This window comes from Zalophus californianus, chromosome X, assembly GCF_009762305.2.
Source record: "Zalophus californianus isolate mZalCal1 chromosome X, mZalCal1.pri.v2, whole genome shotgun sequence".
Taxonomy (NCBI): domain Eukaryota; kingdom Metazoa; phylum Chordata; class Mammalia; order Carnivora; family Otariidae; genus Zalophus; species Zalophus californianus.
Window position 1 is genome coordinate 116199654 of NC_045612.1, and position 23994 is coordinate 116223647.

At 41.7% G+C, this 23994-nt stretch overlaps 1 protein-coding gene across 2 annotated transcripts; it reads left to right on the forward strand.

Moving 5' to 3' along the window:
* Positions 1–23846, forward strand: RBBP7 (RB binding protein 7, chromatin remodeling factor). Of its 2 annotated transcripts, none has more exons than XM_027607570.1 (12): positions 1–317; positions 1159–1303; positions 6554–6699; positions 10728–10901; positions 11952–12067; positions 16180–16340; positions 17084–17210; positions 17332–17409; positions 17962–18038; positions 19761–19818; positions 22597–22707; positions 23393–23846. In XM_027607570.1, exons 1-12 carry the CDS (start codon positions 302–304, stop codon positions 23459–23461), a joined length of 1278 nt encoding a protein of 425 aa, XP_027463371.1. In that variant the 5' UTR covers positions 1–301; the 3' UTR covers positions 23462–23846. The 2 variants fall into 2 exon arrangements, with proteins under 2 accessions (XP_027463371.1, XP_027463370.1); XM_027607569.1 differs by lacking the exon at positions 1–317 and adding an exon at positions 715–877.
* Positions 23847–23994: the final 148 nt, after the last annotated feature.

Genomic DNA, 23994 nt, shown 5'->3' on the forward strand with positions numbered 1-23994 from the left:
AGGGCGGATGCGCCTGCGCTCAGCTGCCTGGGCGGGCTGGGAGGCGCGGGTTGAAAAGTCTCGTTCCAAGTTTGGAGAGAGAGAGAAGAGCGCCTCAGACCTCGGTACCCGCGAGCGGGGAGGAGGCAGGAGAGAAGGACGCAGCGTTTGGGAAGCACCCAGGCTGTAAGACGGAGCTCACGCTTCGAGACCTAGAAGAGTGTGACGCGCCTGGGCGAGGCAGGAACGCCTGCGGTTGGGCTGCTGTTGGCTAGCTAGGGGAGTCCGAAGCGGCGGCGAGGGGCGAACGACCCGACGCAAGATGGCGAGTAAAGAGAGTAAGAGGCCCTGCGGGGCGGCGCGCGCCGGGACCGCGGGGGGCGGCGGGCGCGCGAGGCCGCGGCACGCGCCGGCGAAAGGCGCGAATTGGCGTGAGGAGCAGGGGGCGGGGCCGGGCGCGAGGCTAGGCGCGCGCCTCGAGGGGCCTACTCGGTACGCGATCGCGGCGCGGAGGGCTCCGAGCACTTCCGGAGCCGGGCGTGGGGCCGCGGGTTGGGCCCCCTTCCCCCTCCGCCCCCCCAATCCCCCTCCCCCCCCCCCCGGCGGCGGCGCTCCCTTCGGCGCCCTTGGCTCTCGGGCGGAGGCGGCCTCCGCCACCGGAAAGCGGACACGGCTGCTCCTTCCACGCGCGCGCGTCGACCGCTTCGGGGTCGCGGCCCTTGTCCGGGGGATTCTGGAACACGCCGGCCTATGGCTGCTGACGCGGGCTTCGTGGGAGCGGAGGCCGCTCCTGGTGGGGGATGGAGGGAGCGGGCCGAGGGGTTTCTGCTACACGTGGATTCGTCTCTCCGGGTGGGTCTTGGAGCCCCTGTGCATATGGGTCGTCATCTTAGAACAGGTGCGAACAGCTGTAACTGGCGAAACAAAATCGTTGTCTGTGTAATTACCCAATTCTGTATACGCAAGCGGTATTGATTTCTAAGTGCAAAAAATAAGCTTCCTGGTGTTAATAAATAGTTTCTCCACATTCTGGAAGAGCAGTTAGTTCGTGTCCAAATTAGAGGTAAAGCTGAGTGGATTAGGTGTGGCCATCTCGAGGTGACCTCCAGTATCTGTGTACAGATTCTGACTTCGATTTCTCTCAGCCACTTAATTGTATGGGCTTTCTCCAAATTTCAGTGTTTGAAGATACTGTGGAGGAGCGTGTCATCAATGAAGAATATAAAATCTGGAAGAAGAATACACCGTTTCTCTATGACCTGGTTATGACCCATGCTCTTCAGTGGCCGAGTCTTACCGTTCAGTGGCTTCCTGAAGTGACTAAGTAAGGGTTTCTGGCAACTTTTACTTTGCATAGATTTAACTATTGTCCTTAATTTCCTAGTTTTGGCATTTCACACACAGAACATGAGCGTGTAATCAGTTTAGCCTTTGGATGGAGTGGCAGGTGATTTATATTTTCAAAACGTGATTTATGGGATGGTTTCTGATACGTAAGTGTGGGGATAAAGTGTGATTAATGATATTCGTGGGAAGCACCTGACATATTTGATATTTCTTGGGCTTAAATAAAGAGTGGCATTTTGGGGGGGCCCAGACTAATGGATTTCTTTAAAACTTTACTGAAAAATAGGGTATGTATGGAAAAGTGCACAAATCATAAGCATATGGCTTGATGGATTTCTATGAAGTGAGCACATTCATGTAATCAGCTACCCCATATGAATAGATTTTAATTGACAAAGGGGAAAACCATTTAGCAACAGTTCACCAAAGAAAAGATGTTATTGGCTAATAGGGTGGAATACACTTTGAGGCTGTTGTTGGTCTTCATAAGAGTGTTCTTTTCAGCCATTTCTAAAATTTCCCTGGTAATAATTGCTGGTGTTATTGAACACTTAAAATAGGGCCTGGCACATCTGAACAGTTTTGTGTCCCCTTGTTTGGTTTAATACTCAGAACTATACTGTGATTACTTTTTATCATCCTTGTGTTGTGGAAACGGGGGTGGAGACGTTAAGTAAAATTCCCAAGATCACACAGCCTGTAAGTGGTGGAAGGTGATTTTGAGCCCAAACTGAGTATCCCAGAGTTGAGGCAAGCCCTGTATTAGACTACCTTTCTTATGCGCTTGTGCTTTTTCTAGTAGGAACTTGGCCATGTACTTTAAAACTATTAAATTTAGGTATTGTGAGCATATAATTTAATGAGGACTAACAAAACTAGGAAGGGGATTTTGAGACAAGTAATGAAAATAAGAGCAAGTAAATTTTATATAAGGTTACTCCTTCAGTGGCCAGATTCTCCATATGCAAACATTGTCTTCCTTACAGGTAGGGGCTTCCATTGGGGTTCCCAAAAATCACAGTGTAGATACACAGATGTAGGAAGAGTAGCCAAGAAATAAATAAATAATGGAGACTTCTGAGCACTGACATAACAATTTTGAGCATGAAATACTTAAGGGTATTCAGGTTCTCATTTTGAGCACCATGTATTTTTTTTTTAAGATTTTATTTATTTGACAGAGAGAGACACAGCGAGAGAGGGAACACAAGCAGGGGGAGTGGGAGAGGGAGAAGCAGGCTTCCCGCGGAGCAGGGAGCCCGATGCGGGGCTCGATCCCAGGACCCCGGGATCACGACCTGAGCCGAAGGCAGACGCTTAACAACTGAGCCACCCAGGCGCCCCAGCACCATGTATTTTTGACTCTGTGCATTGCTGTTAATTAAATTAAAAGCTTTAACAGCTTAATTTACATTCTTTTGGATCTTTTTGACCTACCTTAACAGTAGAAAACAGCGGGGGTGGGTGGGACTCTAAGGTTAGAAACTGGAGTTTGAATCCTGCCCCCTGCTTCTTAGTAGCTAAATTAGGGCACGTTGGTTAGTCTCTGTCTCCAAGCTGATAAGTGGAGGTGCTGGCCGTTGTGACTGCCTGCTTTTGAGGGAATTAAATAAGATCATGCACTGTTAAAGTGCTGGCATGGAGTAAGTATGCAGTAAGTGGTGACTGATGCTGATTTTCCCACCCCTTTGTATTCAGAAATAATTTATTAGAGTGTAATAATTGTGTTTCTCTATTTGGATTCCAATGAAAACTGCTTATTCATGTCTTTTGAAAATGTTACCTATGATATGTTTTGTGTAACAATTTTAAAGACGATAAATCTGTAAGTTCTTGGCCCAGATAAAGATTTTTGTTTTTAAATAATATGTACACCCCACGTGGGGCTCAGACTTACAACTCTGAGATCAAGAGTCACATGCTCCACCTACTGAGCCAGCCAGCCTCCCCCCATACTGCTTTTATATTAACAGTTAAGAACTTAACAGAAAATACCTTAAATTATGTATTCCATGGTGTTCTTTGCATACAAAGAAGTGGGATCTGGTTGTGGGATGTGCAGTTGCTCTGGGAATGCAAGAAAATGCCAGCCAGCCTGCATTCTTGGATGTTGAGGATGGCTTTGTGGTGCTTTTGCAGGATTCTGTTTGGAATATGAAGGGACTGTGATTGTGTTTTGTTACTGTATGGAACACTGGAAATGTTGGCTACTCTTAACTCCCTGAGTCTTTGAGGAACTAGATCCTAGTCAACCTCATAAGGCCTGCCTTCTTTTTTTTTTTTTTAATATTTATTTATTTGACAGAGATAGAGACAGAGAGGGAACACAAGCAGCAGGAGTGGGAGAGGGAGAAGCAGGCTTCCCGCTGAGCAGGGAGCCTAGTGCAGAGCTCAGTCCCAGGACCCTGGGATCATGACCTGAGCCGAAGGCAGATGCTTAACGACTGAGCCACCTAGGCTAGGCGCCCCAAGACCTGCTTTCTACCTACATACTACATACAACATACTTCCTAATAATTACTTGCACTTTCTGAACTCTTGTCCTTAAACTGAGTTAGGTAATTGTCCACATAGTGGATTTGCCTTGTAAAAATTTTTATTTAGGTGTTTCTAAGAAATAATTTCATTATTCTATATCTTTTATTAAATAATTTGTTATTAAACATACTGAGACTAACACTCTATTTAAAAATCTTTGCAATCACTCAAATTCAGGTGGTACAAAGTGCATGCAGTGAAATACAAGTTCCCTTTCCATGTCCCCTATTCTCCTGGTTTTATTACCCAGAGCAGAGGGTCATTTTTGGCTTTTTTTTTTTTTACCCATCCTTCCAGAAATAAGTATATATACTTATCTACCCTCCATCTTTTTTAAGAGAGAGCACATGTGCACATGAGCAGGGGGAGGGGCAGAGGGTGAGAGAGTGAGAGAGACAGTTAAGCAGACTCCTGGCTGAGTGCGGGGGCCAACAGGGGGCTCAATCCCAGGACCCATGAGATCATGACCTGAGCGGAAACCAAGAGTCAGACGCTTAACCAACGGAGCCACCCAGGTGCCCTTCCGCTCTTTTTTTATGGTAGCAAGTTATTCACTTGACTTTACAGTTAGTAGTTTATACTGGAGATTTTCTCCTATCAGCATGCTTAGATACGCTCTTTTGTTTTAAGGGCTCCATAGAATTCCATTTATGAATATATTATAATTTATGTTATCAGTTCTTTATTGATGGATATTTAGGTTGTTATCAGTCTTTTGCCACTAAGACAGTGCTACTGAGAATAACCTTGTGATAATCTGTGATTGTTAGGTGAATTTCTTAGCAGTGAAGTCCAAGTGATCAAAGGATGCTGGCACTGAAAATGGACAAGGTCTTTTAACATTAGTGCTTCTGCCTAATGCAGAAGGTGCATTTAGCGTTGGAGGAAAACATTGTAATATTGATTGGTTCAGGAAAATAAGTTTGTATTTTAATCATGGAGATGAAAGGATTTCCAGTAAAAAAAAAATCCTTGTATGATTATTGTGTCAGGGGATATATGAATTGAATTTTAGAGTGGAGGAATTTTTTAGATTCTCCTGTCTATGTTGGGACCCTGCTCCTTAGAAAGGTCCTCTTTTTTCTGTTTAACCCCCTAAAAAGTCACTTCCTTCCTTTTTATGTTAGCCTTAATAATGCTCTGCAGTGCCTCCCTTCTCTCAAGCATTCCTATTTCTCTTCAAATGGTTGTAATGAGATGTTTAAGTTCCCTTTCATTTTGAGCTACAAAGATTTTGTTTTGTCTCAGTCCTCCTAAAGTACGTTGCTTAGAGCCTAATTTTCTTTTTTTTTTTTTAAAGATTTTATTTATTTATTTGAGAGAGAATGAGAGATAGCACGAGAGGGAAGAGGGTCAGAGGGAGAAGCAGGCTCCCTGCTGAGCAGGGAGCCCGATGTGGGACTCGAACCCGGGACTCCAGGATCATGACCTGAGCCGAAGGCAGTCGCTTAACCAACTGAGCCACCCAGGCGCCCTAGAGCCTAATTTTCCAAGTTTTTTTTTCATTTAAAAATAAGTGGGTGAGGGGCGCCTGGGTGGCTCAGTCATTAAGCGTCTGCCTTCAGCTCAGGTCATGATTCCAGGGTCTTGGGATCGAGCCCCGCATCGGGCTCCCTGCTCGGCGGGAAGGCTGCTTCTCCCTCTCCCACTGCCCCTGCTTGTGTTCCCTCTCTCTGGCTGTCTTTCTCTCTGTCAAATAAATAAAATCTTTAAAAAAAATAAAAATAAGTGGGTGAGCGCTCACATGCATTGCCTCCCCCCTCCCCATATAAGTTCATCTAAGATGGAATTAACTGTTTTGATAGCTATATCCTATTTTTGGCCCCCGAACATACATTGACTAAGACTCATGTCTTTTTTCAAACAAGTTGCTATTGCTTAGCCATTGGCTGCGTTATTCTGTTCTTGGAGTTGTGTATGTATTTATTGTTCTTTTTTACGTTAAGCCAAATCTTGGTAAAATTTCATCTTGTATTTTTTTTAGTTATTAGTAAATTAACATTTGTAGAAGCAACCCTCAAGCCTTTTTAAAAATCTATTAATCCTTTATACAATTGAACTTTAGAAACAGATAAATAGCCTAACTTGTCTGGTGTTGGGGCCCAGAGCCTTATGTCTTGGCCATCTTCACTGAGGTGGGACCATGGAGCACAGGTGCAAATTGCTATTCTAGATATTACAAATGGGAAAACATCATTAATAGATACAGATGTAAAAAAATCACTCTTTTGACCAGGGTGCCAAGAAGCATCAGTAGGTTCTTTAGCCTCAAAATAAGTTCCATAGAGCAAAGTAACAAAGATACCCCTCCCCCCATAAAATTGAGAATCCCCATTTCATAAACTTTAAGCACCATGAACATTAATAAAGAGTTTTCATGCCTTTTGCACTCATAACCTGTTTTTTAGGTGAAGAAACTGGGGCCCCCAAGAAGTTGTGATTTAAAGAATTGAATGTAGTTAATTTTAGTTTGAGCCAGGATTTGAACCCAGTTTTCTGGCTCAGTGCTTAAACTTTCCATTCTGTCTTGTTGCCTCTTACTGGAAAATTAGAAGTGTCTAGTTTATTAAAATGGAAGATATTTTTTAGGTGAGAAGTCAGTGATTATGAGTATGATTGGTGATGGACTGAATTTGTTAGCAACTGATTTCTTGTAGGGTTAGTGTGACTTTCTTTCTTTTCTAAACAGACCGGAAGGAAAGGATTATGCCCTTCATTGGCTGGTGTTGGGGACTCACACATCTGATGAGCAGAATCATCTCGTGGTTGCTCGAGTCCATATTCCGAACGATGATGCACAGTTTGATGCTTCCCACTGTGACAGTGAGAAGGGTGGTAAGTATACCATATATTCCAGTATTGATGTTTAAGGGAGTGTGTCTTCTTTCCTAATATATTATTACAGTTTTCTAATAATATCTTTTAGCCTAGCAGTTTAACTTTTAGGAGTTTATCTCATAGAACTACTTGCACACATGTGCACAAGGATTTCACAATAGCATTATTTGCAGGATTGAAAAATTAAGATCAACCTAGCAACTTAGATGTTAGTTCATAGGAAATTGGTTAAACACATTGTGGTATGAATTACTATGCAGCAGTTCCTAAGAATGCAATAAATCTGAAATTTAACACAGACTCACAGTGAGGCAAATCTGTATGCCTTAGTATGGAAAGGTATCCAAGATAAATTGAGTAACTCGTTTGTATGATTATAGTACCCATTTTGGTAAAAAGTAATAATATGCATTGGGTTTGCATAGCAAAAAGTCAGGAGGTGTATGTGCCAGTTAATAATGGCTTTTTTTATGGAAGCTATTGACTTCCTTTTTTCTCCAAACATACATTCCCCTGATTTGGTCTTCCCACCATCACCCAAGGTTGGTCATTGTGCTAGAAGGACTCACAAGACTCATAGCAAATTATACTCGTGGCTAAAGTTTGTTACAGTAAAGAATACAAAACAAAAGCAACAAGGAAAAGATACACATCAGGGAGTCTAGGGAGGTCTGGCACAAGTCTCTTCCAGGGCCGCACATGATGTGCTTTCTCTCTGGCAGCAAACAACAGGGACATGTGCAGAATCTCTCTTCTGCCTAGGGAAACCCATCTGAGTGTCAGGATCTGAGGCTTTTGTGGGGGTTGTGTTCACAGGCACATCCTGCTGGCAGCCAGTTAAGACAACTGAAACTCAGGCGCCTGGGTGGCTCAGTCGGTTAAGCGACTGCCTTCGGCTCAGGTCATGATCCTGGAGTCCCGCATCGGGCTCCCTACTCAGCAGGGAGTCTGCTTCTCCCTCTGACCGTCCCCCGTCTCATGCTCTCTCTATCTCATTCTCTCTCTCAAATAAATAAATAAAATCTTAAAAAAAAAAAAAAAAAGACAACTGAAACTCAGGACCCCAGTAATGAAACCAGGTGCATGTTGTCAATCTTGGTATTTGTGCAAAGCAACCCTGACAAACTGGTACAGCATGGTCCATTGCTCCAGGTGTACACCACAAAATCATCAATCCATCAGTGACGTTAAGAACACTCTGAGGTCCATGTTCCTAGGACTTGGCCAAGGGTCATTCATGGTCCCAGTGTCCCACAGAGTTATGAGGGCTAAGCAACCAGACCTGTTGGGTTAGTGCTGTCTGCACGGCCCTGAAAGGTTTAATCTTAACATTTTAAGGAATTTAGTTTTTTTCTTATTGAAAATAAAACATTATAAAGTCCTGCCACCCCATACTGCTTTCCTAACTTGCCTCCCTTTGAAGAATTTATCATTGTCCTGAAATTAGTGTGCCATTTTTAACTGCTTGTATTTTTATTACTCATACAATAGTGAATATATATAAAGGGTTTTTTCCCCAGCTTTTTTCTTTGGGTACTGTTAGTGTATGTGCGTATACCATGTAGATATCTATCTCCTTTTAACTGCCGTGTAGTATTCCATTGTGATTAAACCTTACTTTATTCATTCTTCTACCAGGGGGCAGTTGGATTGCATCTATTTGGTATTTTGCTCTTATAAACAGTGCTTCAGTGAACATCCTTGCCATGTCTCCTTGTACACATGTGGGAAAATTTATCTAGTGGAGTGGAATTGCTGAGTCGTATGGTATATTCATTGTCAGCTTAAAATAGTATAAAACTATTTTCCAAAATGATTTTATCCATTTGCCACTGCCACAGTTCACAGTCCATTTCCCTATGACCTTATGCATTATTTCTGTAAATATTGTAATCAGAAATTTTTAGTGGCTTTTAATCCTAAAGTATGTATTTATTGGACGTTTGGCTTAAGAATTTGCGCATAATTTATGGATGTATTAAGTTACTGAAGTCACTTGTTCAGTGTATTGCATTCCAACAAGTGACTGAAATAATTCACGGTTAACACCTATTTTTATTTTCAGTTACGGTATTTTTTAATGCATACTATTATTAAAATAGTGGTTTTTATTTTATTTTATTTTTTGAAGATTTTATTTATTTGACAGAGACACAGTAAGAGGGAACACAAGCAGGGGGAGTGGGAGAGGGAGAAGCAGGCTTCCTGCTGAGCAGGGAGCCCAATGTGGGGCTTGATCCCAGGACCATGACCTGAGCCAAAGGCAGACGCTTAACGACTGAGCCCCCCGGGCGCCCCAAAATAGTGGTTTTTATTTTCAAACTTTTGAATTTGAGAAAACAAGGCCCTGTGTTGAAAGTAAATCTTACCTGGAAATCCATTTTTTGTTTTTTTAAAGAGGAGAGCTGTTCAGGTTGTTTTAAGTAAAGGAATTAGGGAACTTGAGTGTCTTTATATTAGAAACGTTAGAGCCCTTGGAGTCCACGAGGGGTGGGTGGAGGGTTGGGTGGTAGGTTGAAAGAGCAAGGTCGAGGCAGGTTTGAAGCAGAGTCTCAGGATGAGTGGCAATCTTAGAAAGGCTGGGCCAATTTCTCCAATTGACATGGGAGGGATGGAAAGGGACCGTGCTAAGAGGGAAAGAGGTGATTGTGTATATGGTTGTGTAAGCTATGTTTGCCACAGAGAAGAATGGCTGAATGCCAATATTAAACCATAGGAGCCAGTGTTCATTAAGCATTCCCATACAGCAAGAGCTGACTGAAACTGAGAAACGGTTTGCTGCTTTCAGTTGGTTTTCTCCAGGACCCAGCTAGTCTGTTTTACTTGTTTTACCTGCCTGGCTCCATTAGGCATTTGAGTTAGTGTTCCCTAACCTGAGACACAGGGGGAACAAAAAAGGAATATGCAGAGAAGCAGCAATATAGGTCAGGAAGAAATAACACAGTTACAATATGAAACCTCCCAACTTTTTAAGGGTCAGCAGCTATTCGAGTTGTGTTTTTTTTTTAGCAACTATTTGAGTTCTTAATCTATGAACACAAGAAAAGAAAATGATCTTATTTGTCCTTATCTGCTTAGATGTTCTCTACTTGTATTCTTTCTGCTATTATCTTGCTGCTTCTCAGAAGTTCCTTACACTTTTTATGTGACTTTGTTGCTTTTCCAAGGCCTTTTTAATAACTATTCAACACTGTAGTTTTTTTTTAAGATTTTATTTATTTATTTGACAGAGACACAGCAAGAGAGGGAACACAAGCAGGAGGAGTGGGAGAGGGACAAGCAGGCTTCCCACTGAGCAGGGATCGATGTGGGGCTCGATCCCAGGACCCTGGGATCATGACCTGAGCCGAAGGCAGACGCTTAACGACGGAGCCACCCAGGCGCCCCTCAACACTGTAGTCTTACTTACACACCAGATAGAGAGGTTAGCCCCCTCGTTTTAGCTTTGGCACTCCACTGGCAGTTGAATTTGGTATCCACGATATCGGTGGAACCAATATGTCTATGTCTTAGGGTTGGGGGGGGGAGTTAGTTAGCATGGATTTCTGATTTTAGGGAATAATTACATCCTCTTCACAACTGAAAGAGGCCAGTTCTTTATTCTAAATCCAAGGTGAAACAATTAACTTGCATAAAATAGCTATCAACATTTTCCAATTCAAATGGGCTTTGAGAATAAATTAATTCCAAGTGGAAAGTGAACCCATTGGGGCACCTGGGTGGCTCAGTTGTTAGGCGTCTGCCTTCGGCTCAGGTCATGATCTCAGGGTCCTGGGATTGAGCCCCGCATCGGGCTCCCTGCTCTGTGGGAAGCCTGCTTCTCCCTCTCCTCCTGCTTGTGTTCCCTCTCTCACTATGTCTCTCTCTGTCAAATAAATAAAATCTTAAAAAAAAAAAAAAACCCGTATTTTTGTGTTCTCTAATTTGTGTTGTATTCTGTCAGGTTAAAATCTGTTGGGTGGATTACACTAAATGACTTGTGGTTTTTAATCATAAGTGTATGTGTTTCTTTTTTCTCACATTAGAATTTGGTGGCTTTGGTTCTGTAACAGGAAAAATCGAATGTGAAATTAAAATTAACCATGAAGGAGAAGTAAATCGTGCTCGTTACATGCCGCAGAATCCTCACATCATTGCTACAAAAACACCATCTTCTGATGTGCTGGTTTTTGACTATACAAAGCACCCTGCTAAACCAGGTATGTAGTGATGAAATCAGGCCATTGCTTGAACATTTTTCTTGATTTGAGATAATTGCTTTGAGATCATTCAGACTAGTATAATCTATAATTTTTAAAGGTTTAAAAATGGTTTCAGGGGTCCCGTCAGCACCCTCAAAATTCAGTTGATGTAACGGGACCTCCCAACAGGTTATACTCCTGGCTAGGGTTTATTACAGCAGAGGGTACAGAGCAAAAGCAGGAGGAAAAGATAGATAGCAGGCAGAGTCTAGAGAGGTTAGGCACCGGCTTCTGAGTCCTTCCCCACCAGAGCCAGGTAGAACGTGCTTTTTCTCTAGCAGCAGACCAAAGGGGCATGTATGTCTCTGCTTAGGGAAGCCTATTTGAATCTCAGGATCTGGTGTTTTTATAGAGCTCTGATCACATAGCAACATTCTGTTCTATGACCACCCATGGTAAGGGCAACTCAGGACCCCAACAGTGAAGCCAGATACATCATGAATCTTGCTAAACAATCCTGCAAGTCTTGATGAGCTGCTACAGCACGCCTCACTGCTCTGGGCATACACAACTTCATCAGTCGGTGACATGAAGAATTTTGTGAGGGTCACATTCCTAGGGGTTGGCTAAGGGTCAGTCATGGTTGCGGGCTACCCTGGAGACATGCAAGGACTGAGCAACCAGACCTGCTGTGTTAACTCTTTCCTCACAAACCGGTTTGAAAAAAAATTGATCCGGAGATGGGGCAGGTTGCCACCACTGAAATTTGAGGGTATAGCTGGAGTTTGCAGTATTTTGTGTTGGAGCTAGTACTAGGTTTTGCAAAGGAACTGTCACTTTATGATCTTGAGACTTGGTTTGCATTGAGTATTTGAAGTGAAGCACAGAGAACAGCTTTTCAGGGTGGCTCTGGGTCAGACCAAGTCCTAAGTCATCGTTTGTATGTGATGCTTCTTCAAGCATTGTAATGAATGTTATGGCTCATTCAATGAGGAGTAAGGATTGCTTTTACTAGTTCTGATAAACAGAAAATCACTTAGTAGTTAATGTATTTCTTTTCTTTTTTAGACCCAAGTGGAGAATGTAATCCTGATCTTAGGTTAAGAGGCCACCAAAAGGAAGGCTATGGTCTTTCCTGGAATTCAAATTTGAGTGGACATCTCCTAAGTGCATCGGATGATCATGTGAGAGACCTATTCTTTCTAATCTCATGTACTTAAAGACTGTCGTGGAGAGCTGTGCGCTGAAGGAGCGCTGTATTGTTGAGAAAGGTTTCCTAAGATAATACTCCTGATTACTGTGATAACATTTTCACAGGATTTAGAGCAATGGTTATCATACTGCCCTGCTGGAGCCTTAGAATTCCACAGAGCTCTTTTGAAGCAGCCTTAGAATGGAAGGAAGGTGGGCAAAAGGTGTCCCATTATTTCAAAGTGTATCTTTGTAATGGAAACTATGAAGTGTTTGTGAGGCCTGATAAACAGAAATTACATTTTAGTTTTTTATTTCATTGGTTTTAGTATAGTCACAAAGTTGTGCAGTCATCACTACTATCTAGTCCTGAAACATTTTCATCGGGGCGCCTGGGTGGCTCGGTCTGTTGCGCGTCTGCCTTCGGCCCAGGTCATGATCCTGGGGTCCTGGGATCAAGCCCCGCATCAGGCTCCTTGCTCAACAGGGATCTGCCTGCTGTTCCCCCTGCTTGCGCTTTCTCTCTCTCTCTCATAGGTAAATAAAATCTTAAAAAAAAAAAGTTCTTCTGAAACATTTTCATCAAATGTCACAAAAAGAAACTCCATACCCATTAAGCAGTCACTCCCCACTTCCCCCAGCTCCTGGCAACCACTAATTTACTTTCTATCTGTGTAGATTTGTCTCTTCTTGATAATTCAGATAAATGGAATCATATGTGCTTTTTTTCTGTCTGGCTTCTTTTCATTTAGCATAAGTTTTTCAACCATGTTGAAGCATAGGTCAGTATGTCACTCCTTTTTATGACTGAATAATCCATTATATGGGTATGCCAGAAGTGATTCTTTGTCAGTTGATGGACATTTGGGTTGTTTCTACTTGGGGCTTTTTCCTTTTTTTTTTTTTTTTTAACACTTTGGGACTATTTTGAATGATGTTGCTATATGAACATTTTTGTATAAGTTTTTGTGTGGATGTAGGTTTTCATTTCTCTTGGGTAATTACCTAGGAATGGAAATACTGGGTCATATGGTAACTCTGTATTTAACTTTTTGAAAAACTGCCAAGCTTTTCCAAGGCAGCTGCACCACTTCACATTCCCACCAGCAATGTGTACCCCAGGCTTCCAGTTTCTCCACTTCCTCGCCGGCACTTGTTGTCTGTCTTTTTTATTATAGCTGTCCTGGTGGGGGCGGGGTGGTTTATCTCCTGGTGGTGGTGATGACTAATGATGTTAAGTATCTTTTTATGTGCTTATTGGCTATTTATAGACCTTCTTTGGAAAAATATTTATTCAGATCCCTTGTCTGTTTTTAAATTTTGTTTTTTTATTGCGTTGTAAGAGTTCTTTATATATTCTGGATACAAGTCCTTTATCAGATAGGATTTCAAAAGATTTTCTCCCACTCTGTGGGTTGTCTTTTCATTCTTCTGGTGATGTCCTCCAAAGCCCAAAAATTGAATTTTGAGTCCAGTTTATGTAGTTTCTATTCTGTCACTTGTGCTTTTGAGATCATATCTAAGAAACCATTACATAATCCAACATCACAAAGATTCTTACATCTATGTTTTCTTCTAAGAATTGCACAACTTTAGCTCTTACATTTAGGTCCTTTATTCATTTTGAGTTAATTTTTGTATATGGTGTGAGGTAGGGGTTCAAGTTCATTCTCCACATGTGGTTATCTAGTTTTTTCTAGCACCATTTGTTGAGAAGACTAACCTTTCCCTATTGAGTTATCTTGGCATCCTTAATACAAGTATTTTAACAAAAGTACTACACAAATGCAAAGTGATTTTGTTAATTTATTATAGATCAATGTTTGTAGCATTCTTGCCACGTACAGCTCCATACCTTCCTTCATGGATCCCATACTGTAAGCAAAACATGTTTCCTATAACACCAGCCCAGAGCTGAGAGTAGACTTCTGGAGCTTTTGAAACATCTTGTAACTTGGCCATAGGTTCTTTACCTTCTTCCTTAGTATATCCTCCTGCCTGGAACAGGGCCTGTCCCGTCACAGACTTTCTTTATATTTCTACTGGTCACAATTTCTGTTATGCTTTTTTAAATATTGAAAGTGGATAATTGGCCCAGTTAAGAATCTTTAGCTGCAAGCAACCAAAACCAACTCTGGCTGATACAAACAGAAAAGGAATTTATCAGAAGGGCATTGGGCAGAGTAGCTCACAGAATTGCTGTGCTGGCTAGAAAATGGCCTAAAACAGAAGAGACCAGTGGATGTTACTCTCTGCTGTGCACCCCCCAACACACTCGCAGTCATGAGAACAGATTTCCCTGTTGATGTTCACAGTTCAAAATCATGGTCAGACTGATGGAGCCAACATCTTGTTCCAGCCACAAGAGAGGCTGGGAAGCAAGGGTCTTCCTTAGTTCTCCGAAAGGAAGCTTTCCTCCACTTCCCTCAAAGTGGGCGTGGTTGAGTCCCTGAAACAGGGAGGATGAGTTACGCTCAGTAACTTAATTACTAGTGCATTTTGAAGACACCAGGCTGGGAGTTGCTAGTTATAATAATAGCTGACTGTTTTTCAAGGGCACTGCATGTGCCAGGCATCTTGCTCATCTTCCCAGGATCCTTCTGAAATGAGCAGGGGAGGATGACTAGAGCTCTACATGTTCCTTTCTCTTCAGTGCTTGTAAATTGTGTGTCTGTGTATCAACAAAGACTAAGTGTGTGTATTACGTAAAACTATTTTTTTTTGTTATTGGGTAAATAGCTATTACTGGGAAATAGCTTCGTTATAGAAACTGAGATAAGAAAGTGATTTTCAAAGAGATGAACCCCATACCAGTGTCAGTGGAATTATTGCAGCAAATACACCTTAATGGAATTACCTTTTATTTTAAATCGTTTCGATGATAATCATTGCCTTATAGCTTGCAATATTTTTTTAAAGATTTATTTATTTATTTGACAGAGAGAGAGCACAAGTAGGCAGAGAGGCAGGCAGAGGGAGAACCGAGCAGGGAGCCCAATGCAGGACCTGATCCCAGGACCCCGGGATCATGACCCAAGCCGAAGGTAGACGCTCAACTGACTGAGCCACCCAGGCGCCCCGATAGCTTGCAATATTTTTTCATAAAAACTTTCCTCTTAACTTTGTGATGATTGTCATTTGAAGGCTCAGGTCCCAGAGCCTGCTGATCTGTGATCTTTGAGGCCTGGGGAAGGCCCATGGCCTCTCCTTGGGTTCTGCTGATGTTTTGAGGAGCGTGCTGTGGGGATCTGTCCTCAGGCCCTTAAGCTTTGATCTCTCAAAATAGCCTAGTTGGGGTTTCTGGGTTATTCACCTGTCCCACTTCCTAATGTTTGTAGTGGCTTCTACTGTGAAGTGAAAGACTTATCCAAATATTTTTGCTGTTTAAGAAGCATGTTTTAGTTTTAATTTCCAGTCTCCCAACCCTGTGTGAATTTTGAGGACACAAATATGTATTCAGTAGATACTGAATGTTGGGTTCTCAGTGTTGCGTTGTGTAATCTAGATGAACTTTGGATACTTGCCTGAAGGTATGTCGGTAGAAACTCGAACCTGAATGTCCCTTGCCTGCCGTCGTGCTTGGTTTCCCCGTCCCCATTATCGTACCCTTTCCTTGGCCTCTGCGTCTCAGAGGATGAATGCTACAAGCGTATCTACTCTTCTGTTTTAGAAGCTTCACTTTTGCTTGTTTCTTCTCTCTTGTGTTTATTTCTACCTTTTATATAGTTAATTTTTTTAAGTTTGTTTATGTAAGTAATCTCTACACCCAGCATGGGGCTCAAACTCACAACCCTGAGATCATGCTCTTCCGACTGAGCCAGCCAGGTGCCCCTCGTTAAATAATTTTTTTTATTTTTTTAAAGATTGATTTATTTATTTTGAGAGAGTGAGAATGAGAGAGAGAGAGAGAGAGAGTAAATGGGGGGGGGCGGGTCAGAGGGAGAAGCAGGCTCCTCGCTGAGCAGGGAGCCCGATGCGGGACTCAATCCCGGGACTCCAGGATCATGACCTGAGCCAAAGGCAGTCGCTTAACCGACTGAGCCACCCAGGCGCCCCGTCGTTAAATAATTTTTTAATGAAGGTTGTTTGCTTTTTCCTTCTTTAGACTGTCTGTCTGTGGGATATAAATGCAGGACCAAAGGAAGGCAAGATTGTGGATGCTAAAGCTATCTTCACTGGCCACTCGGCTGTTGTAGAGGATGTGGCCTGGCATCTGCTACACGAGTCCTTATTTGGATCCGTTGCTGATGATCAGAAACTTATGATGTAAGGTGGAAGCTTCAGTGGGGTCTTGCTATATGGGTGTCCTGAAGGACCATCAGTGATTGTGGTGGCCTGTGGTTTGTTTTTTTTTTTTTTTTAAGTTGGCCTTAAAAACTTCAGTGAAGTATAATTGACATACAAGAAACCATACATGTGTAATGGCTTTTTTGCATAAAAGTTACTGTGCTATATAAATGAACACCATTTTTTACTCGAGAAAAGAAAACAGATAAGTAAATATGAAGAAACATGCTTGGTAGTGGTAAATGTCAAAATCGGTGTCGTGGTGACTTTGAAGATGAGGGCTGAGAATGATTATATCAGGTCATGGCCACAGGGCTGCATTCAGCCACCTATAATGTGTTTTATTTCATAAAGAAACTCGTAACTGAAGCAAATGTGGCCAAATAGTAAAATTTGACAAGGCTATGTTGTAGGTATCAAACTGTTACGTTATTCTATATGTAGTAGTTGGTGTATGCTTGAAATAGTTGGTATTAAGACAGGAATCTAATAAACAAACTGGAAATGATAGCCCTAATTTATTTTCTATAGGTTTAGAATATGTCACTCGGTTGGAAATCCAAATTGGCAGCTTTGTATGTGGTTGGGGTGTCTGTGAAGGAGCGAGCATGGCAGAGATAAGGGGGTTGTGGAGTGGTGCGGACATGGAAACAGGTGTGAGAAGCTAGGGAGGGGCGGGTGGCTTCGTCTTGTGCTGTGTGCCTTGTGCTTTTCTGTTTTAGATGGGACACCAGGTCCAATACCACCTCCAAGCCAAGCCACCTGGTGGATGCGCACACTGCCGAGGTCAACTGCCTGTCATTCAACCCCTACAGCGAGTTCATTCTTGCAACTGGCTCTGCAGATAAGGTTTCTCAGTTTTTGTATATTGGGTGTTTATGAATCCAGTTTTCTTAATGCTACAGTGAGATAGTCTAAAATTCTTACGTAAAGTGCACAAATGAACTCCTTTTCATTTATTTTTCTTCAGACTGTAGCTTTATGGGATCTGCGTAATTTAAAGTTAAAACTCCATACCTTTGAATCTCATAAAGATGAAATTTTCCAGGTACGTGGTGGTTTTCTCGTGTCTCTGTCAGGTTTTTAGTAACTTTTTGATGGGGGAAATTTAAAATCTTTTTGCTTTTATAGCAGGCATGCTGTGTATTTTTTTTTTTTAAGTTCCTCTTCTGTATAAGTTAACTAGTGGGAAGTAACTTGGAGCTCTGTGAGATTATGATTTTAGAAGTAGAGAATGTCTCGCAAAACAGGATCAGTTTAAAAAGTGAAATCCAAGGATTCTTTAGATAAGGTGTCCAGTGTGGTGGGTCCTCTAGTGGGGGAAAAAAAATGCCTTGTATGTGGTTTCAAATTGCATAGGTTTAAGGTACACTTCATTGAAATGTTGAAAAGCTTCTGGGATAGTTAGGGGGATTCCTAGCCAAGCTCCCCCTGTATTGGGGTGTCACATTCCTGGAGAGCGGGCTGAGGAGATGGGCCGTTGAAGAGCACTTGAAAGGAGAGGATACAGAACAGAAGATGGAAAAATCTCAAGGATTAGAATAATACCCACAAACATAGGAACAGATGATACTTCACACTTTCAAATCTGTGTTGCTAGGTCCACTGGTCTCCACATAACGAAACTATCCTGGCTTCAAGTGGTACTGATCGCCGCCTGAATGTGTGGGATTTAAGGTAACTCTTGAGTCCGGTGACAAGAAACCGCTTAAGTATGCTAATCTGACAGATGATGTAATTCATAAAGTAGAGAGTAGTTTGCTGACCCCAGTTTAATAAGCCAGATATTAAAGCAACTTTCAAGTACCTTCCTGAAGAGTCTTTGTTCTGTAAAATAGAAGTGAATCAGCAAATGGAATGCAAAATAAATTTATACGATGAGAGTTTTTATTGTTATTCAGGCATGAAGTTGGGGGCGTTTGTATGTCTTAACGATCCACATAATTGTATTGGTATAGAAAGGGGTATAGATGTTAGCTGTTCTTGTCTCATTGGAGCTCACGTGACGCCTGCACTCTTAGGGTGTTTCTATCATTTGCTCTTCTGTGCTTTCATTGGTTCATTTTGAGGAGCTGAGCCCCTGCTGTGGGCTCTGTAGCTGCTGGGGATACACTTGGGGATGGGATAAGCACACACCATGCTGTAACAGAGCTTACGTTCTTCTGGGGCTCATAGAGTTCCTGCCAATTTTGTAAAGTACCTTGATTTCAGAGTTGCCATTCTACTAATTTCAGACTCCTTTACTTTTTTTTGTCTGAGCCTTTAGAGCCATTAATAAAGATGTCCAGTTATATATACTTCCCTCTAAGATGTCATTATCCTAAGTTTAAATAATTACCAAGAAATAACTTATTTAAAATACTTCTTTTAAATGTATTGCTTTGAAGTAGACTAAGTTTTTAGTTTATTAAAACCAAGGCAGAGACCGTAGGCCGGTCCTTCAGTGTATAGAGCATAAAACATTAGAATAAAATGCTTGTATTGCAAAATTTCTGAACATCTGATGTTCTGTGTTTGTATAGAACAAACTCTGGCCATGATCAAATCTTGGAAATGTAGGGAATCTTTAAAGCAGACATTTGAGTATACACTATTTTATTTGAAAACAATTTTAGTAGTAAAATTAGAAACTGAAAACTCTAGTGGTTATATGAAGTGAAGCAGCAAGCTTTGAAAGTCTGATGCCCTGGCAGCTGAATTGTCCCTAAAGGTGCCAGTAGTAAATTTGTAGGCATTGTAGTTTCTTAACGCTTTTATGACTTATGTACTATTAAAATTATATTACATTGGATAAAATTACAGATTAAAATGGTCCTGACCAGAGGATATACATCATTGTCTAGCAGTCCCATGTGTTTGGTTTGAGTTTAATGGGAAGAAAACTAAAGTATCACTTGGAAGGTTGTGTATTTTGGTTGCTTTTTCAACAGCTCTTACTAGCAAAGTCCACCTTGGGGCTAGATATCAAGGCTGATATTTGTTTGGTGTGTAACTTGAGTGATTTCACTGTTGGGACTGCTGGCAGATTCTACAAATTGAAGTTAAGAGAGGAAAAAAATTTTAGCCTTTCCTTGGCTTATATCTTATGTTTCACCTTTTAAATCCAGTGTAATAAACAGCCACAGTTAAAAATAATGAATTTTACATTAATATTTATTATTAACACTTTCTGTGCTGCATCCTCAGTTATGAACAGCTCTTATCATTTCTAGAAAGTGAACATCCCACCCTCCCACCAGTAATTAATATAGAAGTTGTCATTGACAGTACTATAGAAATAAGTTGTTTCTGGAGTGTGTATGTTTTAAGATGCCCTTTGTGGGCTGATGCTGGTTTTGTGAACGTTCATGCCGTCTACAAGAATTTCAGTAATGACAGCATTATGTTCTTTCTTGATAGCAAAATTGGAGAAGAACAGTCAGCAGAAGATGCAGAAGATGGGCCTCCAGAACTTCTGGTATATATTGGCTTTCTTATGCAAGATGAAATGTCATATGCAGATTGGACTACTTGTCATTGATCCATGAATTTGGAAAATGAGTCAGAACTTCAAATGCTAGCTCTTGGAGATGATTTCAAATTGGAGGTCTTGAAGGTTATTCTGACTGGGTTTTGACGTTTATTGAAAATAACAAATAGGGCGCCTGGGTGGCTCAGTTGGTTAAGCAACTGCCTTCAGCTCAGGTCATGATCCTGGAGTCCCGGGATCGAGTCCCACATCAGGCTCCCTGCTCTGCGGGGAGTCTGCTTCTCCCTCTGACCCTCTTCCCTCTCGTGCTCTCTATCTCTCATTCTCTCTCTCTCAAATAAATAATAAAATAAAATCTTTAAAAAAAAAAAAAAAGAAAAGAAAATAACAAATAGAGCACAGTAGGTTTTTATGGATATTTAAGAACCATTTGGGCTCTTGGAAAATAGTATAATTTCTCACTGATTCTCACTTTGTAGTATTTCTGAGGTTTTTTTTGGGGGGGGTGCTAGGTATTGATATTCGGTTAGCAATAAACATTTTCTAACAGCACAGAAATATTTTAGTGACCTGATTTTTAAGTTCCCTGCCCCGAAAACGAAAGCATTCTCGATCTTGTTGGTGCCAAGTGTCTACCATCTCCCTCCTGCTCCTAATAGAATCACTCGGCATCTCCTTGGCCCTTTGAAGGTTTCTGTGGTGTGTCTGTCCTGTCGCTCCTTGTTCTTCCTGTTTCTGAGCTCTTCGGTATATGCTTCAGGTCCCCTTCCTGTTGAGCATGGTCACACTTAGCAGTGGTTCTTCCTCACTCAGAATCCACATTCGTCTCCACCATTTATGTGGCAGTTAGTCATTCCTTCCTCTGTGACTTATTTTTAGTTCTTAGGCCAGTACTAATTTTTGGCACACTTGGGCTTCGCCCACCACGTTTTAAAAGGTAAAGGCGGCCCTTGAAGGTGAGCTGTACATAAAGGAGATGCTCACTAAAGCCCATGTGGCACAAACCTCCCAGATCCCCTTACTCCTTGTCCTGTGTGTTACCGCGCCCGACAGCAGTGGCCAGAAAGTGACACAAGGTTGTGATGACGCGCAGACGCGCCAGCATGTTCTGTGCACTGCTGATTAAAGAAGAGCATTTCTCAATAAACTCTCCTAGACCGATGGACGGCACCTAAATGGTTTATGGTTTTTTGAGTGACTTAATCTGAAAAGTCTGTCTGTGATGCATGGCCTCATAGTTTTTAAAGTATTTTCTAGCCGAGGCATTGCTATCAGTTGTTTTCGTCCAGCTATTTGTACTTACTTTACTTTGGTAAAAACTTCGAGATATAACTCACATACCATACAGTTCACCTATTTAAAGGATATAATTCAATGGTTTTCAGTCTGTTCACAGAATTGGCCATTGCCACAAGTCAGTTTTAGAACATTTCCTTCCCCTCTAAAAGGAACTCTACTCTTTTATCACCTCCCAGTCTGCTCCTTTCCTCAGCTCCTGGCAACCAGTGATCTACTTTGTGTCTCTAGATTTGCCTATTCTAGATAGTTCATAGAAATGTAATATAAGGTGGTCTTTTGTGACTGATTTTTGTACTTGGCATGTTTCCAAGGTTTCCAGCTATTTTTGGGTACCCTGTATATTATGGTTCTTTAACAATTTTATGGTCCTTGAGGAGATCCACTAGGATTTTGCTCCTTTCACCAGAGAGCCTGAAATCAAGGGACACTTAACTTGTAGTAAACTGGATGCTAACTAATTTTAGTATAACAATATCTTGATTTGAGGACTCCTTATATATTCCAAGCCTGTGGTCTTAACATATTTTCTCTTATGTCCCCCGTAACACAATTCTGAAAAGCTGTTTTCCTCCTATCATTTTTCAACTAAAAAAAATTATTAGGTAAAATAGTTACCTTGCATGTAACCTAATTGTCAGCCTGAGTCCAATCAGACTTTGTCAGGAAGTGTGACTTCTCAGTCCAAAACCGTATATTCATATTGTCCCTGTGAGAATGGTTTCTTCGGATTCTTAATTCTGAGCTAAGGAAAGTCCAGTGCCTTCCCATGAGGGTGTGTCTTGTAGGGAAGGAGTCTTTGCCCCCTCCATCATTTCACAGCAAAGCCCTCTGCTTAGCCTTTGTGGGGCTTTGCTTTTGGAGCCCGGGTTGGTTTGGCTTTTTGAATCCCCACCTTGAGTGATGGACCTTGGAAAGATGGAGGGTGGCTGGGAGGTGTGCCTTTCTTTTAGCAAGAGGGAGAAGGGGGAACAGGCCAAGGCTACAGAAGAACCAGAAGACGACTCGGGTGGGCCAGTTTTGAGAGTCTATAACAGAACTTTAAGGAAATTTACTGCCTTAACTATTTGTACCGAACTACATATATTTGATAATGAAGGTAAATTAATGTTAAATGTATTAGGTATGGAAATGGTCTTGTGGTTGTATAGGAAAATGTCCTTACTTTTGGGTGATGTGGAGTGAGTACTTGGGGGGCGGGGGGCTTAGTTAGGTATGTCTGTATAAGAAAACGCACCTGTGAACATACTTGTATCAGGGGAATGTAGGCAAAGGGTATCCAGACATTCACTGTACTGTTCTTTCACCTTTTTTGAGGGTTTGAAAATTTGCAAAATAAGCAAGAGGTAGATTACTAAGGTTGTATAAGCCTGTAAAACCCCTCCCTTTAAACCTCAGTTGGAAGACTGATGCTCTAAAAGCTTCTACATAAGATACGAAACAAAGGCTTTTTAAAATTCTTATTAACAGTTTATTCATGGAGGACACACCGCCAAGATATCAGATTTTAGTTGGAACCCCAATGAGCCTTGGGTCATCTGCTCGGTGTCTGAGGATAACATCATGCAGATATGGCAAATGGTGAGCTAAAGTATTTATTTTTCCTGAGTGAAAAGAAGAAACAAACTATTTGAAATGTTTGTTATAGATTGTTGCTTTTCTAAATTTGGTGTACCTGTATAATCTTAAAAGACATTTCTCCATTTTAACAAGTCTTTAGTTCAGTATGCACCTGTCAGGTCAGGAGAAATCTGTGTCTACACACAGATGGGGACACAGCCTCTGTTCTGCTTTGCGTGACTGTCGTCCGCTTCATCGGCTGGGCTCTTGGCATCACTGCTGTAGGTCCAGTGTCTGCTGCGTCACGGGCATGAAGCAAAGTGCCACGAGTTCTCGGATGCTGAGTACTAAGAACCTGATATTTCTGAGGTGGTGTTAACCTTCTCGTTAACTGCGGGGCCATTGCTTCATCTCAGGGATGCTTGAAATACTTTTGGAAAACACTTTTTACAATAGAATGTAGCAGTGCGTGGGCAGCTCGGTGTGTAGGTGGGCTCCCCTGCCAAATAAGAACACTGGCCCTGGGTTTTCCTCATTCAAGACTGGGGGGGAAACTACAAAGTAAATTACTCTAAAAATGTCCAACACAGAAACACGCTGACCAGTGAATCCCAAAATCTTAGATGGACTTAAATGCTGTTTTTAGGAAATTTTGTAAAAACCATGGGGAGTTTTACCTGTGCCTTTATTTGGTTGTCCTCTCCAGGCTGAAAATATTTACAATGATGAAGAGTCAGATGTCACAACATCGGAACTGGAGGGGCAAGGATCTTAAAACCCAAAGTACAAGAAATGTTTCTATTGAATGTATGTAATGCTACACGAATGCTTGGTTTATCAAGCGCCAAAAAGGCATTGTATAGTAGGAAATGTAAGTGGGATGGCATAGGGCGTTCTTTACCTTCTGATTCTAGCACTTTCAAGTGAGCTATTGCGTACTGTATCATATTGTAGCTTTTAGGGAAGAAAGGAATGTTGAGCGAGAACATCTCGGTTGTTTTAAAATACAAGTAGCAGGGTACTGCCTTTGATTCAACTATTTTAAGTCCTTGTTTTCTCAAACTAAGTGCTTGCTGTTCCCAAATATGCAAGAATAACTTTTACACTTTTTCCCTCCAACACTTGTTGATTGGCTTTGCAGAAATAAAGTTTTAAAATAAGTTCGGTTTTATTCTTTTAGAACCCGGGTAGGAGAGTATGAATGTGTGTTGTCCATGTGTGTCCCTTGTGAGAAAGCTGGTACGTGTGTATGTGGAACTGACTTTCCAGGGTACATGAGAGTGTCCTAATCCAAAGGTGGGGCAGGAG

Bases quoted from the DNA above. Each gene is read 5' to 3' on its own strand.
- RBBP7 (XM_027607569.1), top strand. From the start codon at position 730: ATGGCTGCTGACGCGGGCTTCGTGGGAGCGGAGGCCGCTCCTGGTGGG. The intron at 19,819-22,596 runs GTATATATTGGC...TCTTATTAACAG, and splicing joins ATGGGCCTCCAGAACTTCTG to TTTATTCATGGAGGACACAC. The intron at 22,708-23,392 runs GTGAGCTAAAGT...TGTCCTCTCCAG, and splicing joins TCATGCAGATATGGCAAATG to GCTGAAAATATTTACAATGA.